Source organism: Desmodus rotundus, chromosome 1 (assembly GCF_022682495.2).
Source record: "Desmodus rotundus isolate HL8 chromosome 1, HLdesRot8A.1, whole genome shotgun sequence".
NCBI lineage: Eukaryota > Metazoa > Chordata > Mammalia > Chiroptera > Phyllostomidae > Desmodus > Desmodus rotundus.
Window position 1 is genome coordinate 110,771,581 of NC_071387.1, and position 13,425 is coordinate 110,785,005.

General features: G+C 48.2%; 1 protein-coding gene across 4 annotated transcripts in view; it reads right to left on the reverse strand.

Moving 5' to 3' along the window:
• MYH11 (myosin heavy chain 11) overlaps window positions 1–13,425 on the reverse strand; it is a 121,745-nt gene that overhangs the window by 47,292 nt on the left and 61,028 nt on the right. For 2 of the 4 annotated variants that reach the window (XM_053929449.2, XM_053929455.2), the window contains exons 5-9: window positions 10,732–10,834; window positions 9,083–9,103; window positions 6,785–6,877; window positions 4,020–4,083; window positions 2,037–2,135 (exon numbers count right to left, since the gene is read on the reverse strand). In XM_053929449.2, the coding sequence (XP_053785424.1) occupies window positions 2,037–2,135; window positions 4,020–4,083; window positions 6,785–6,877; window positions 9,083–9,103; window positions 10,732–10,834 (380 nt within the window). The remainder of the gene's footprint in view (window positions 1–2,036; window positions 2,136–4,019; window positions 4,084–6,784; window positions 6,878–9,082; window positions 9,104–10,731; window positions 10,835–13,425) is intronic. The other 2 variants (XM_053929453.2, XM_053929459.2) reach the window with 1 other exon arrangement.

Here is a 13,425-nt window from a genome sequence, read left to right on the forward strand (position 1 = left end):
TATCCAGATTACGAACACATTCTTAAATATTTTATTTTTTCTAAAAACCTAACCTCTTTCCAGATCTATCATCAATAATACAAATGGTTCCTTGGAATCTTAGTGGTTGGCTGTATCCTTGCCCAATTTCTGGAAGACCAGCAGCAGAACACAAAACTGGACCCTAGGTTACCAAACCACCAAGCTGGTGACTTTGACGCTAAATGAGAGGAGGAGGGACATGAACATTTCTTCCCAGGCCATCCCATAGTGTCTGCGCTGTAACTACTAATTTACCTATTTTCAGGTGTGTAGCATCCATTCAGCATCCTGCCTTTTATCCAAAATTGCTCCAGACCAAGCATCCAGAAGCAATAATGAATGTTGCCCCCCCACATGAACATTGCATTGAATATGCAATGTTGGCATATTGCAACACACCTAATTCTTAACCAAAATAGCTAACCCTGGGCCACAAAAATGGTGGGAAGCTAAGTTTGTACTTTTCTCCTAAGGTTTTAGACTTACACTTAGTACTAGAATGTAGACCATACCCTGTACCTATATTCATTGATATATTCCTTTTTTCAGCTAGGTGGTTTATATATTCTTTTAAGAATTAGTAGATTACTGCATGTCTAGAACATATCATTTCCTAATGGAATGTGGCATAGTTTATATTGTTTATATGCAAAAAATTTTTTTTTCTTAAAACAAACATCAGTATACCTCCTATTTTTCTAAGTAAAGTTTTATTGTAATACAGCTATGCCCATTGTTTCATGCATTATCTATGGCTGGCTTTACATTATGTTCAATGGCAGAACCGAGTAGTTGTGACAGAAACCAGGTGGTCTTTGAAAATCCTCAAAGATTTACTATTTAGTCCTTTACAGAAAGTTTGTTGAACTCTGCCCTACAAAGGCTATTTCAAAGTCTCTTTCAAAGCGTATATGAGGTCTGTCCAGAAAAAGTCCACCACTGTTAATATAACAAGAACGGTCTGTGTGACATCCATGTAACCTGGCAACCAAGGAGAGTGGACTGGAATGTGCATGCGTGAACAATGACAACTTCACTGTACTAGTCAGTGGGGGCGGTAGATGCCCTTGAGCAAGCATGTGTACTATGTGGCCGGCACATTCAAAATGACTGAGTGGGTAGAGCAACAAGTCTGCATCACATTTTGCATTAAGCTTGAATGGTCCTCCATGGAAACTGTGCAGATAGTTCAGGAGGCCACAGCTACGGGCAACTGGCAATTGGCAGCATCATCATAACTACGTACCCACTCATGTTTCACATCTCGTGCAGAGTTTTTTGGCAAAACATCAAATCACCCAGGTGACTCAGCCCCCCTACAGCCCACATTTGGCACCCTGTGACTTCTGCCTTTTCCCAAAACTAAAATCATCTTTGAAAGGGAAGATATTTCAGACCGTTGATGAGATTCAGGAAAATATGACAGGGCATCTGATGGCGATTGGGAGAACTGTGTGAGGTCCCAAGGTACCTGCTTTGAGGGGACTGAGGCATCACTGTCCTATGTACAATGTTTCTTGCACCTTGTATGTTCTTCAATAAATGCCTCTATTTTCAATATTACGTGGCTGGATACTTTATGGACAGACCTTGTATAATAAAAAGTGCTTAGTTCCACTTCCCCTCCAAATTTCTTTAAAAATTGTATCTTATATACTTGCAAGTTTGATAAACTGGCAAATATAGCAATTGTCTTTCTTCCTTCCTGGAAGGCACAGATTGTGTCTAATTGAACCTGACATCTTCAAATCTAATTGGACTTGATTAGTTATCTGATGCCTGACTGGACTGGATGTTTACTATGTCACATAGTAGGTGCTCAGTCCGTGAGAGTGACAACAAAAGGCACACTCACTCACTGAAAGGAGATGAGGAAGGCTGCATCTACCACCCAAAGATATAGTTCTTTCCTTGGCAGGATGTCAGGCTCTTTTTAATAGCCGATGAACTGACCCCGGATTATGGTGAAAGGGAGAGCTGAAATCTCCCAATTCTCGCCCTTGCTGGCCACTTACTTTTCATTTTGTCCTTGGCTCCAGCAATCATATAGTAAAAGATGTGGAACGTCCGCTCATCCCTGGCTTGGCGAATTGCCCGTGACTTTTCTAGCAGATCTGGTTTGGGAGAAGTTAAGAATTCTGGGGATACCATGGTGTTTTCTTTGCCATTGGGAAGGAACCCAACCTTCCCTCCCAATCCCTGTCACAGCTGCTGGGGGGGAAATCTTCAGGACTGGGAGAGACTCCCCGGAGAGTTCTGAGGGGCCTTTGAGAGGCGGCTGAGTCAAGCCATCCACACCCGACTCACACAGGTTGACCCTCTAGTTCTGGCACAGATTCCTTAATGAGACGATTGGGTGCAACTGCCAGTCCCCCAGCCCAGAGAAAAGTGAGGGGAACAGAGGAAAAAGGAGAAGCATAAAAAGACAGGAGCCAAAAGACCCAACAACCTCACCAACTCTGCTGCAGAGCGAGCTGTATTGAGATGTCAGAGTAAACATAATTACCCCTCTATGACTTAGTAATCCCCATTTTAAAGTGTTTTCTATGCATTGTCTCATTTAAGTTTCACAAACTATCCTAGAAAGTAAGTGCGAATAATATTTGCATTTTCCATGCAGGGAAGCGAAGGCTCTGGAAGGCACATCATCTCCCAAGAGCACACAGCTAGGAAGTGGCAAAGCTAGGTAGCTGTGGTGACCAAATTAGCCCAGCCAAGGGGCTGGGCTTCACAGAGTGGGTGCCAGCCCTGGCTGAGTGACCTTGACCCAGCCTTGGAAGGGAGACTGTAAATACGCCCTGCTAATTAATCTAAGGTGAGCTGTTCTGCCGTGGGAGGTGGGGGAGGCAGGCGTGGGCGACCAGGCTGTTGTACCAGATGGAATAAAGGGGCTATACATAACCTCTCATGGGCTCCTAAGAAAAGGTTAACTAACAATAATATCACAGCCACTACGTGTCAGAGGCGCACTTTGGGCCAAGCGCCGGGCCAAGCGCCTTGCCAAGGGCCATGCACACCATTGCATTTAACTGGAGTTTATATACAGCTCCATAAGTAGGTGCTGTTACCATTCCCATTTTACAGGTGGCGAAACTGAGGCTCAGAGAGATGAAGTGACTTGCCCAAAGCCCCACAGTTAATACAGCAGAGCTGAGACCTGGACTCAGATCCATGCCGTTCCAGTCGACCCTCTTATCCAGAGCACCAGAATGCAACCAAAACACTCCCCTGGGTCCTGGGTCCATTATTGCCAAACAAATGCTCCACAAGCAGCCATGAGAAATACAATGCCCTTGAGCCCGAGCAGCACCTTTAATGCTTCTGCACTGATCAGTTCTAAGCCCTAGATGTGGTCCCCAAGTCCAGAAATTTCTTGGTTCCACTTGGCTCCACCTCACCTGCCAGAGTCTCAGGAGCTGTTCTTTGTGTCCTTTGCAGCATGACCGTTCCTCTGGGAAAGCTCTGTTTCTGCCAGTTTCCTATCTATGGGCTGGAGCCAGTCACAAATCAGTTCTCTACGGAGAACAAGGGGTCCTGGTTTTGGCCTCGGACCATGGCTTGAAAAGGATGAAGTTCAGATCACACAATGGCCAAGACTCAACCAGCCCTTACTCTACATCCGGCATGGCTCTGAGAAAGAGCGTTACGTGAATTAGTTCACCTTATTCTTCCAACACCTCTACGAGATAGGTATACTATTATCATCTCGGTTTCACTGACGAAGCACAGAAAGGTTGAGTAACTGGCCCAAGGTCACTCAGCTAGGGAGAGGTCCACCCAGAATGAAATGCAGGTTGTTTGGGGTTCAAACCCAGGGACCACCACATCACAATGCCTGCTATTAAGGGAGAAAGACCCACAGAAAAATTTGTTCTGGAAGGAACCCAAGAGTCTGGGGACAGAGAGGGAGCTTTGTGCCTTTTTCAGGCCCCCTCAGGCTCTGGGAAGGAGGTTGGCTGGGTGGGGCTCCCATGTGGCCCAGGCTCAGCAAAGGATACAGGTCTCAATGTTGGCTCCCACGATGTAACCGGTGACATCAAAGTTGATGCGGATGAATTTGCCCTGCCAACAGGAAAACACAGTTTACGGTCAGTTCCTGGGCCTCAGCCCCTCACGTATCCCTGCAGGCAAGTGGGCAAGGAGATGGCAGGGAGCGTGTGGGGCGGGGAAACCCCACAGGCTCACAGTCTCACAGGGCAACTTGTCAAAAGGAACCACTGTCTCCAAGCTGGTTCGATCTAAGGACTCACTATGACACAGGAACTTGTAAAACACTTTCACAAGTCAATTTCACTTGGCTCTTGCAATGACCTTCAGCCCATCATAGCTATTCCCATTTGAAAGGTGGAAAAACTGAGACTGAGAGAACTGCCCAATGTAATAGCTCTCCTAGGAGGAAGAGCCATGAGGTGGAGGCAGGTTTTGCCACTTCCAGTGGCTGGAGGGCTCCCTCCCTGCTACCTGCCCATGCTGGGTCCTCCATGATGGGTCAGGCCCAAGTTCATCCAGTTGCAAATTAAACCCCCTCTTTGGAACCAGTGAGCATGAATGGTGACTCCAGGAGCCACACTATTCAAGCAAGCCCCACATGGGAGGCTCTGTGGGTAGGTCTGGGCCATGCCCCGGCCCTGGGACTCATCAGATTTCCTTCCCGGACGAAGATGCCCATTGCACCTGCCTCTGCCTCAGCTGAACCACAAAACCATCCTGCAGCCCCGCCCTTTACCTGCTTTTTCAGTAGCTGACAAAGGATCACACCCTTTCTGCCTGCCATGGGAGACATTCCCCTGTATGGACACATCCCCTAGGCTTGCTCAGGCCTCGACAAAAGCTCTACACTTTCCCCATCAGGAAGTAAGAGAGGAGAATGATGGGGACAGCTAAAGTTATTGCAACTGTAACAGAGAATCTACTGGTCCTGTGTGCATCCCTCTCCCTTCCTCCCAAGAAGGCATGGGCACCCACGAGTAGAGGACCTTTTGATGGGTTAACTCTGTGCTCTTATTTATGATGTCTAGAAACGTGGTACTGGGTTGCAGCACACAAATGCAGTGCTTCTCAGTGAAGGCAGCACACCCCCACGAGGATTTGGGAAATCTGGGGGAGTGGCTGATTGGGAAGTCACATCATGGTGGGGGTTGCTCTTTTGTAGTGGACAGGGGCCAAGGATGCTAAGGACCCTGCACTGACCGGGAGAACCCCAGACACCATGCATTGCCCACATCCCCTATGACTATCAAATCTCCTGTCTGCCATTCACGGGAGTACAAAACCTGTTTGGAATTAGCTGACCTAGAACCTAACCCTGTTTTAGATTAAAACATGAAAAAATTTTAAATGTTGTTTTAATGTAAGAATGTCACATCCATGTAACTCTAGAGCAAGTTGTTCTTTGGTTGAGAGCTTTCCCAAGAGTCTGTCACCATTTTGGGAACCCCACCCAGGCATGCGTCCCCAGACAACTGCACCCTGTCTCCGTCTGCGTTTGCAGCGGTCACGGGCCTGCCGATTCTGTACTGAATGCAACTGTACGACTCCTTCCCTGTGTCTTCTTAGGTCATGAGGCCTGAGCACTGATATGCTGAGATTCACATTTTAATTATGAGTTGTTCGGTTTTATTTCTCCTTCATATACAGTTAAGTCATTATGTTGACTTGTCTTCACGTGATGTGTATAGTAAGTGATGTTACCTATAATTGTAATTTTGGGAAAGGAAAGGGGACATTGCATAGTTATTTGTCATAAAAAGTAGGTCTAGAGGGGGGCCGGGCTGGGGACCCCCATGTGAGCATAGAAGACACAGGAATGCTGAGCAGAGGTCTCCACAAAGAGTTTTTCACAGGGTTCCATCCCAGCGAGTGACAGTTAAGAGGGGCACCCACAAATTAGCAGAGGCCCCCAATCATGTGACATCCCAATCAGCATCCCTCATATTGCCAAAATCCTCAATCTTTCCTCAGAATCCCCTCTTTAACATATCGTTCTGACTCTCCTCTGGAAGCCACCATTCAGTTTGTACAACAAAATAATCTTTGTCTGGGCATCACCAACTGCCCATGTGCAGGGTTCTCCTGTCCCCATTAGGCCCTAGTAAGAAAGGAGAGGCCCTCAAAGCCTGGGGAAGCAAGTGTGGGAAGGTGGTGCCTCCTGCCTTGCTGACCATTGGCTCCCCAACTAGACTGCAAGATTCATGAAGGCTGTAATCACATCTAAATTGTTCGTCATGATCCTGGGAGCCTAGTTCAGTATCTGATACACAGTAGGTGCTTACTAAAAATTAACTGAGCAAATTAAAAACAAACAAACAAACAACACAATGGTGTGTATAAAAATATCTACCAGAATTACGGTACACAGTAAGTGTTTAATAAATGTTCATGAAGGATGTATGTGCCTGGTACCAAGGAGGTGCTCAATTTGTGTTTTGCCAAATAAATAAGTATTGGATATAAGTGTCCAGCACATATTAGGTGCTCATAAATATTTATTGAATCAATTATGAATGACAAATGCCTAACAGGGTGCCTAGTACACAACAGATTCTCAATGAATATTTGGGGAAGGAAGGAAGGAAGAAGTGAGCCCCTGCAGGGTTGTAAGGTCAACACAGGACTGAAAACACAGAGCAAAATGTGTGACATGTGCCTCTGTCCCTTCCATCCCAGACTCCCCTTGCAAACACAGACTCTGCTTTCTCAGGCAAGAGATGACGCCGTAGGACCTGAGCCTTTTCCAGAAAACCCACATGGCTTGGCTACTTACGAATCGTGAGGAGTTGTCATTCTTGACTGTTTTGGCATTGCCAAAGGCCTCCAGAATCGGGTTTGCTTGTAGAAGCTGCTTTTCCAGCTCACCCTAAAATTCATTCACATCTAGTTATTGGAGAAAGAGACCCAGGCACTGGTAGCTCCGCCATAGATGGATGCTGTCCCAAAACTCGGCCCTTAACCCACAGGTTCTCCATCCTATCACCTACCTGCTCTGAGACTACAATGCTAATGTCCAGATTTACTCCAGGGTTTCAGAAGAGAAGCAACTGGCTGAGCTCTCTGGTAGCTAGGGCCTCTCTTCCCTAGGAAGGCCACTTTTCCCAAGATAGGGCCTGCTCCTTCATGCAATATCACTGCCACTCAGGACATCTGCACTGCCCGACACCGGGATGTTGTTTATATCACAGCGAGTGGCGCTCCACCGAACTGTGCAGCGCCTGACACGCACTACTGCTCGTGGAGGCCGTCCTGTTGCTGTTTGTGTTTAAGAAGCGACCGTCTTCAAGCTAAACCACTCCTGATGGCCTTAGTGCGATTTTTTTCTTACGTTGCCATTTTTCCTTTTGTGGACTAGTTTTCTGAGGGCTCCTGTGCAAGACTCGAGTAAGGAATGTGCAAAACCCACCAGGAATACTTTTAATGGATGGCAGACCAAAGCTACAAAGCAGGTTGCCTGAGCTCCATTCATCAGGTTAAATGCAGCTGAGACTGTACACAGCCCACTGGCCCTCTCTTGGGGGCTCCTGTGCACAAATGCAGTCATGTGATTAAACGTGGCAGGAAAGTGCCAACGAGGTAAGTCATGCCGGGAAGCGAGGAGCTGCTTGTTGCCTAGCCCCCAAAACGGCGGCTGCCGACTAGCCCAGAGGCCTCCCTGTCCAACCTCCTCCAGGTCTCGCTGGGAAGTGGTGAGCTCTGAGGGTTTCCTCCTGGTTCTGTCTGCTGACGTCCCTGTCCCCTTTTTGGGGTGCAGCAGGGATGGGCTAAACAGAAGCCGGGGAAGGTTCTAAGGGAGAAAGGGTGAGCACAATTTTCCTCCTGTTCCTCTGGTACCAGGAGGGCATTGTGTAGCTGTCCCTAAAGGGACAAAACAGGAAGTTAGTATTCACTTATGTGTCTATTCACATGCCTTCCGCCCTTGCAGCTCCCAGAGAAGATGAAACCCAAGTGTCATCTCTGTGAAAATCCAGCCACAGGGGGAATCCCCTGGAACTGGGGCTTATGGGAATTTATCATGAGAGTCATGGGCTTTCCTTGGCTGGTGGGAAGAAGTCTAAAAAGGGATCCTTTTGTCAGTACAAGCTTGGGGTCCCAATATCCCACAAAAAAGTTCCCTTTCTAGAATGGGAATCCCAGCTGGTAGGGTTGAAATATCCTTCTCAGGAGAGCTTTAAACATGGGGATCTGGTCCAAACTGCTCACTTTATGGATGAGACTGTGGCCCAGAGAAGTTAAGTGTCTTGGCTGAGGTCACACAGGAGCAGATCTCAACCAGAATCCTGATTCTCCTGACCCATCAGTGGCACTGCTGCCCCGGGTCTAACTAAGATGGACTGAGTGTGGTTCTAGTGAACTGGGACCCTTGAGGCTCTCGTCCAGGCTGAGACCCATGTGCCAGCCCCCCAAGCACTGGGTTAGACATGAGTTCACAGATGCAGAGATCCAAGTAAGACCTGGTTGTGTGTCGCATAGCTGGGGCCTTACCATGCCACCAAAGCTAGTGCATCGCAAACCCCGAGACTCCTGTCTCTGGAGCCTCAGGTCAAGCAAACATCATGCAAAGAGACACACACTGCACACGCATGCATGAGGACATACCAGTGCACAGGGGACAGGGCTTGGGGAGAAATACAGGGATGATGGCAGGGCGGAGGGAAGGAGGCAAGCCACAGCAATGCCATTAACTGTCAGTCAAGCCAGGGAAGCTTTAGGGCCACATAATCCTAAAGCATTCAACCAGATGGGATCGATGATTCTAGGGCATTCCAGGTGGTGGACACGGTGGGGGACTCATTCTGAACTGGGAAAATCCATTACAGGCTGGAGGACGATCCTGGGGATTCCTACAGGAGTCCTGCGGGTGGCAAACATGTCCCCACACTCTGCACTGGCATTGGACACCCACAGGACAGTAGTATTTCGGTGCATTTGTTGGTTTGGGTTGTGAAACTTGGGGGACTAGCCCATTCTACCATCAACTACGGGGCTCAGTGGGTGCAACAGGACCATGCAGATCTAAATACACTCCGTGCCTCCCGTACACACCAGGAAAACACTCCCAGTTACTCACGTAGGCAAGAGATGGGCCTTGCTGTGGTTGAACAATACAGTATAAAACAAATGTCAGTGTTATTTCAATTACACATACATCAGGAGCTGGAGAATAGATGATTTCAGTCCCCCCCAGGAAGCCTGCATTCCCCAAGGTAGCTAGAACAGCAGCAACTTCTCTTTGATTCTCTTTCTTTCTTTGTTTTGCTCACTCCCATTTCTAATTTCTTATAGACCCAGGCGTTTCAAAGATTTTGCAACTGCAGGGGCCATGGTGGGATCTTTAAGACCATATCAGATGACATCCTGTCTGAGCTGTGTTTACATGTGCAGAGAAAGATGGGCTCAGCACCACAGTGTGCTCTTGATAAAGATCAGTCATTATTATTAAGTAGTATTATTTCTTATTCTTACTGTTCTAGGGAAAGGAAAGTCTGTGGGAAGCAATGGTTAATTGGCATGCAAACCTTGGGACTACCTCTCCCCAGAGGCAGTTCAGAAATGCCGGACCTTGGGTCTTCTGCATTTGTTTGAGGGAGGAAGATTCCTGAAGCTAAAGCCAGTGCCCTCCCTGGATCTCTGAGTGCCTCTAGACAAGCTGGTCTCCGTGGCTTCTCCCCAGCTGCCTCTGAGCATGGGAAGCAAGACCGGGAATGGCAGGAACCAATCACACCCAACCCATCATCAGGCCTCCATTCTGCCATCTCTCCTGCCCCAAACAGAGGTGCTGGAAAGGTCCTTCAACAGCCCCGTTGCTTGTCCCCTCCTCTGGGACAGATGAGGCAGGGCTGAGGTGGAGGAGAAGGAAGAGAAGGATGGATCCAAGAAGGGATCATTCTAGAAACCTGCTTTTCCTTTTCTTTGAAGCCCTTAATCAAACTGCCTCATTGTGGGGTTATCTGTATGGTTACTTGACGACTCCCCCTATTTCCCACGTATCTGGAAGCTCAGTGCCTGGAATGACAGCATCTCTCAGACTCATCGCTGGAGCACATCGGGCAGTGCCTGGCACAGAGCAGAGGCTCAGTCACCAGCACTGGACCGAAGCCCACATGCTGAGTGACACCAACATTCCCATCCCCTGGGGCCCTGGTGGAGGGACACATGGAGGAATGGCAGGGGGGTCACACACTAGGGGGTTCACAGATTCCCACAAAGCAATGGTTCCCAGCTGGGGTGATTGTGCCTCCTACAGGACACCAGGCAGTGACAGGAGACACGTTTGGTTGTCACCCTGAGGGAGGAGTCGCTACCAGCATCTAGTGGGAAGAGGCCAGGGATGCTGCTAAACACCCTACAGTGCATAAGATGCCCCATGGCACAGAATTGTCTGGTCCAACGTGGCACTGGTGCCACTATGGAGAAACCCTGACGGAAAGCAGGGCTCCTCCCTGTGGTGGGGAGAAGGTTCCTCCCATTTCACAAAACAGGAGCCCTTGGACGATAACCCTGGCTGACGCAAGAGCTTGCTCAGACCCAAACACCACCCCCCAGGCAGAAAAAGACCCCTCTAGTGAACCATCAGGGGAGGAGACAGTTAAACACAGACCTGAGTGCTTACAATGCCGGCCCTCTTAACAGTGCTTGTCCTCAGCTCGGTCAGGCCACTAGCCGAGCCTGGACTCCCCTCTGCTAAGGCACAGCCCCCAGCCAGCGACTGCCACTCACCGTGATGCTTGTGTCCTTCTTGCCCTTGTGGGAGGAAGCCACCACAGCCAGGTACTGGATGACTTTCTTGGTGTTCTCCGTTTTCCCAGCTCCGGACTCACCTCTGAAAGACATGGGGACAGTGTCCCACTGGAGACAGTCTTACGTGGGTGTTCCATGTGTGCCTTTCTGCGGCTCCATGCCATTTGTCAAGTGGGGAAACTGAGGCTGCCTGCAGGGAAGTGACTTGCCCAAATTTGCACTACTGGTAGACAGCAGGCTACACCTCAAACCCCAGACCAGTGTCTTGATCTACTCCTCCAGAGAGGGAAGACGCAAGAAAGAATTCGGATGAAGAGGGTGACAGAGAAAACCAGAGTTTTCCTACCAAGGTCCAAACTTAGGTTTATTTAGAATTAAAAAAACAGATTATATATTTTAGAGCAGTTTTAGGTTCAAAGCAGAATGGAGGGAGAAGTACACAGAGTTCCCACATTCCCCATGTGCCCCCCACATGCACAGCCCCCGCCCCGCACCCACCAATGCTCAACATCTCCAGCGCAAGATACGTTTGTCAAAGTGATGAACCTGCACGGACACATCGTTATCGCCCGAGTCCATAGTTGTTACTTCAGGGTTTATACAGAACAGTTTTACTGCGACTTCTCTACTTACAAGGTATCAGTAGCTTTATTAGAGATGGAAAAACTAGGCAAGAGGCAGCTTTCTAGAAAGGACATAAGTATCTCTCACAGTGTCAGGACCTGCGGTAAAAACTTTAGAAACTCCCCTTCCAGAAAAAAAAGACTGGGTATCCCATTAGCCCCTGGGCAGAAGAAGCCCCTCCGTCCCCCGGAGAACCCCACTCCGATCGATGGTCAGGTAGCTAGCTCAGGGTCAAAGGGTGAACCTCGTGGAAGTAATTCATGCTGAGGTGTAAAAGACTGATAAGTTTAAGATTAGCAGGGTACTGTCTTATCAAAAGAGTCTTCCTAAAATATGAGGGTGGGATTTTTTTTAACCAATATGGCCTTTTTGAGCCAGCTGCCTCTCTTGGCCACTAGAGACCATCGGTGGGATCTGAAGGGTCACACAAGAGTTCAGACCCTGCCTCTGACTCCCACCATTCCTAGTGAGAGGGACGGACATGGCCTCAGCCCAAGCTTTCTTCCTCCGTGTCCTCTCCTCCCATTTTCTCTGTGTGTGTGTGTGTGTGTGTGTGTTTCCGTTCTTTGTCCAGACTCTCTCATTTTCTGAGTTCACTGAATATTCTGAGAGGCATATTCTGAAAAGAGATCATTTTTGTTAAGTCTGGAGAGAATGTGTCCACCCTGAGGTCGGCTCAAGGTTCTCCCTGCTGAAGCAGTGCCACCAGAGCTAGTGTGGTCCCTGCTCTTCTTCCTAATTAGGAAGTAAAAAAATTAATTGGCTCTGCCAAGGGCCCATTAATAACTTTGCTCATGGTTAAAAAAGAAAGAAAGAAGAAGCATGTGCCTTTAATTGCTGGACCCAATCCGACAGGCCCCTCAGTCCAGAAATCAAGTGTATGATCGCCAGGAACAAAGAAAAGTCCCACACACTGTCCTGTCCCTTCCCAGTGGTCTTCATTCCCAAAGGCCACATCATTCCACGTGGCCTCAGAGGCCCCTTGTGAAATGGGAATGGGGGGTAAAACCAAGTCCAAAAATAATGAACTGTTTTTAAATTTTAAGGAGCACATGGACTTTGAAGGTGGAGTAGAAGCCCTGTGAGTTTCACATTCATTCTCTCTTTTATCCCCAGTCCTGAAGGTAGGACATATCCATGTTATTACAGAAGAGGAATGCTAGCCCAGAGAGGGTAAACAACTTGCCCTAGGCCACACAGCAAGGTCAGGGCAGAGTCAGAAAGTCAGGTCTCTGATTCCAATGTAATCAGGACTCTTTTACTACATTTTAATGAGTGATTTCACAACACAGGTCCAACCCTCTAGGAACTTGCTTTCTAGGACCAGAGGAAGGGAGGGAAAAGGAATTGGTATTTGTTGAAGGGTTACTCTACATGAGGCATCGGCCTCACAAATCTGTTCATGTATTCCTTCTGACAACCTAAGGAAAGAGTTATTGACTATCCCCATCACCCACCTGGGGAAACTGAGGCTCAGAGAGCTGAAGCAAAGTGTTAGGTCCCAACTGCTCCTGCTATCTATCACGCAGACAGAAAAGGAAGGAGTGAGATTTGAACGTGGGTCTCCTTGATGCCTGAGCCCATGTTTTATTTTGATAAGTGAGAAGAGGGGGTGGAACACAGGAAAGACAGAGCAAAGCCCTGACACCACTTCACCAAAGAGTTATTTGTACATTCTGGGTGCCTTCACTCACCTCAATAGGCTCTTTAAAAATATAACCAGGGACCAAAAAACCAAGCCACCCAGTCACTTACACCTAAATATGAATTACTTCAATCAGGCTAATGTCAGAACACTTGACAGATGTCCACCCAAACTGGAGGGGCTGGCCTCTGATCAGAGCAGGAGGAAGGAGAGACAATTTCAGTGTGGCCAACCACCCGTAGGTGGTCCAAGCCCTTCAGATCCAAGAGTCAGCAGTGCACACGTGTCCCAGGATCAATACTGCCTCTCTTCCCTTTCCCCAGTTTTCTCATTTCCCTCTGCCCAGACCTCTGCTCTCAACGTCTCCCACCTCCTCACTTTTACAACAAAGACATTGGCATGAC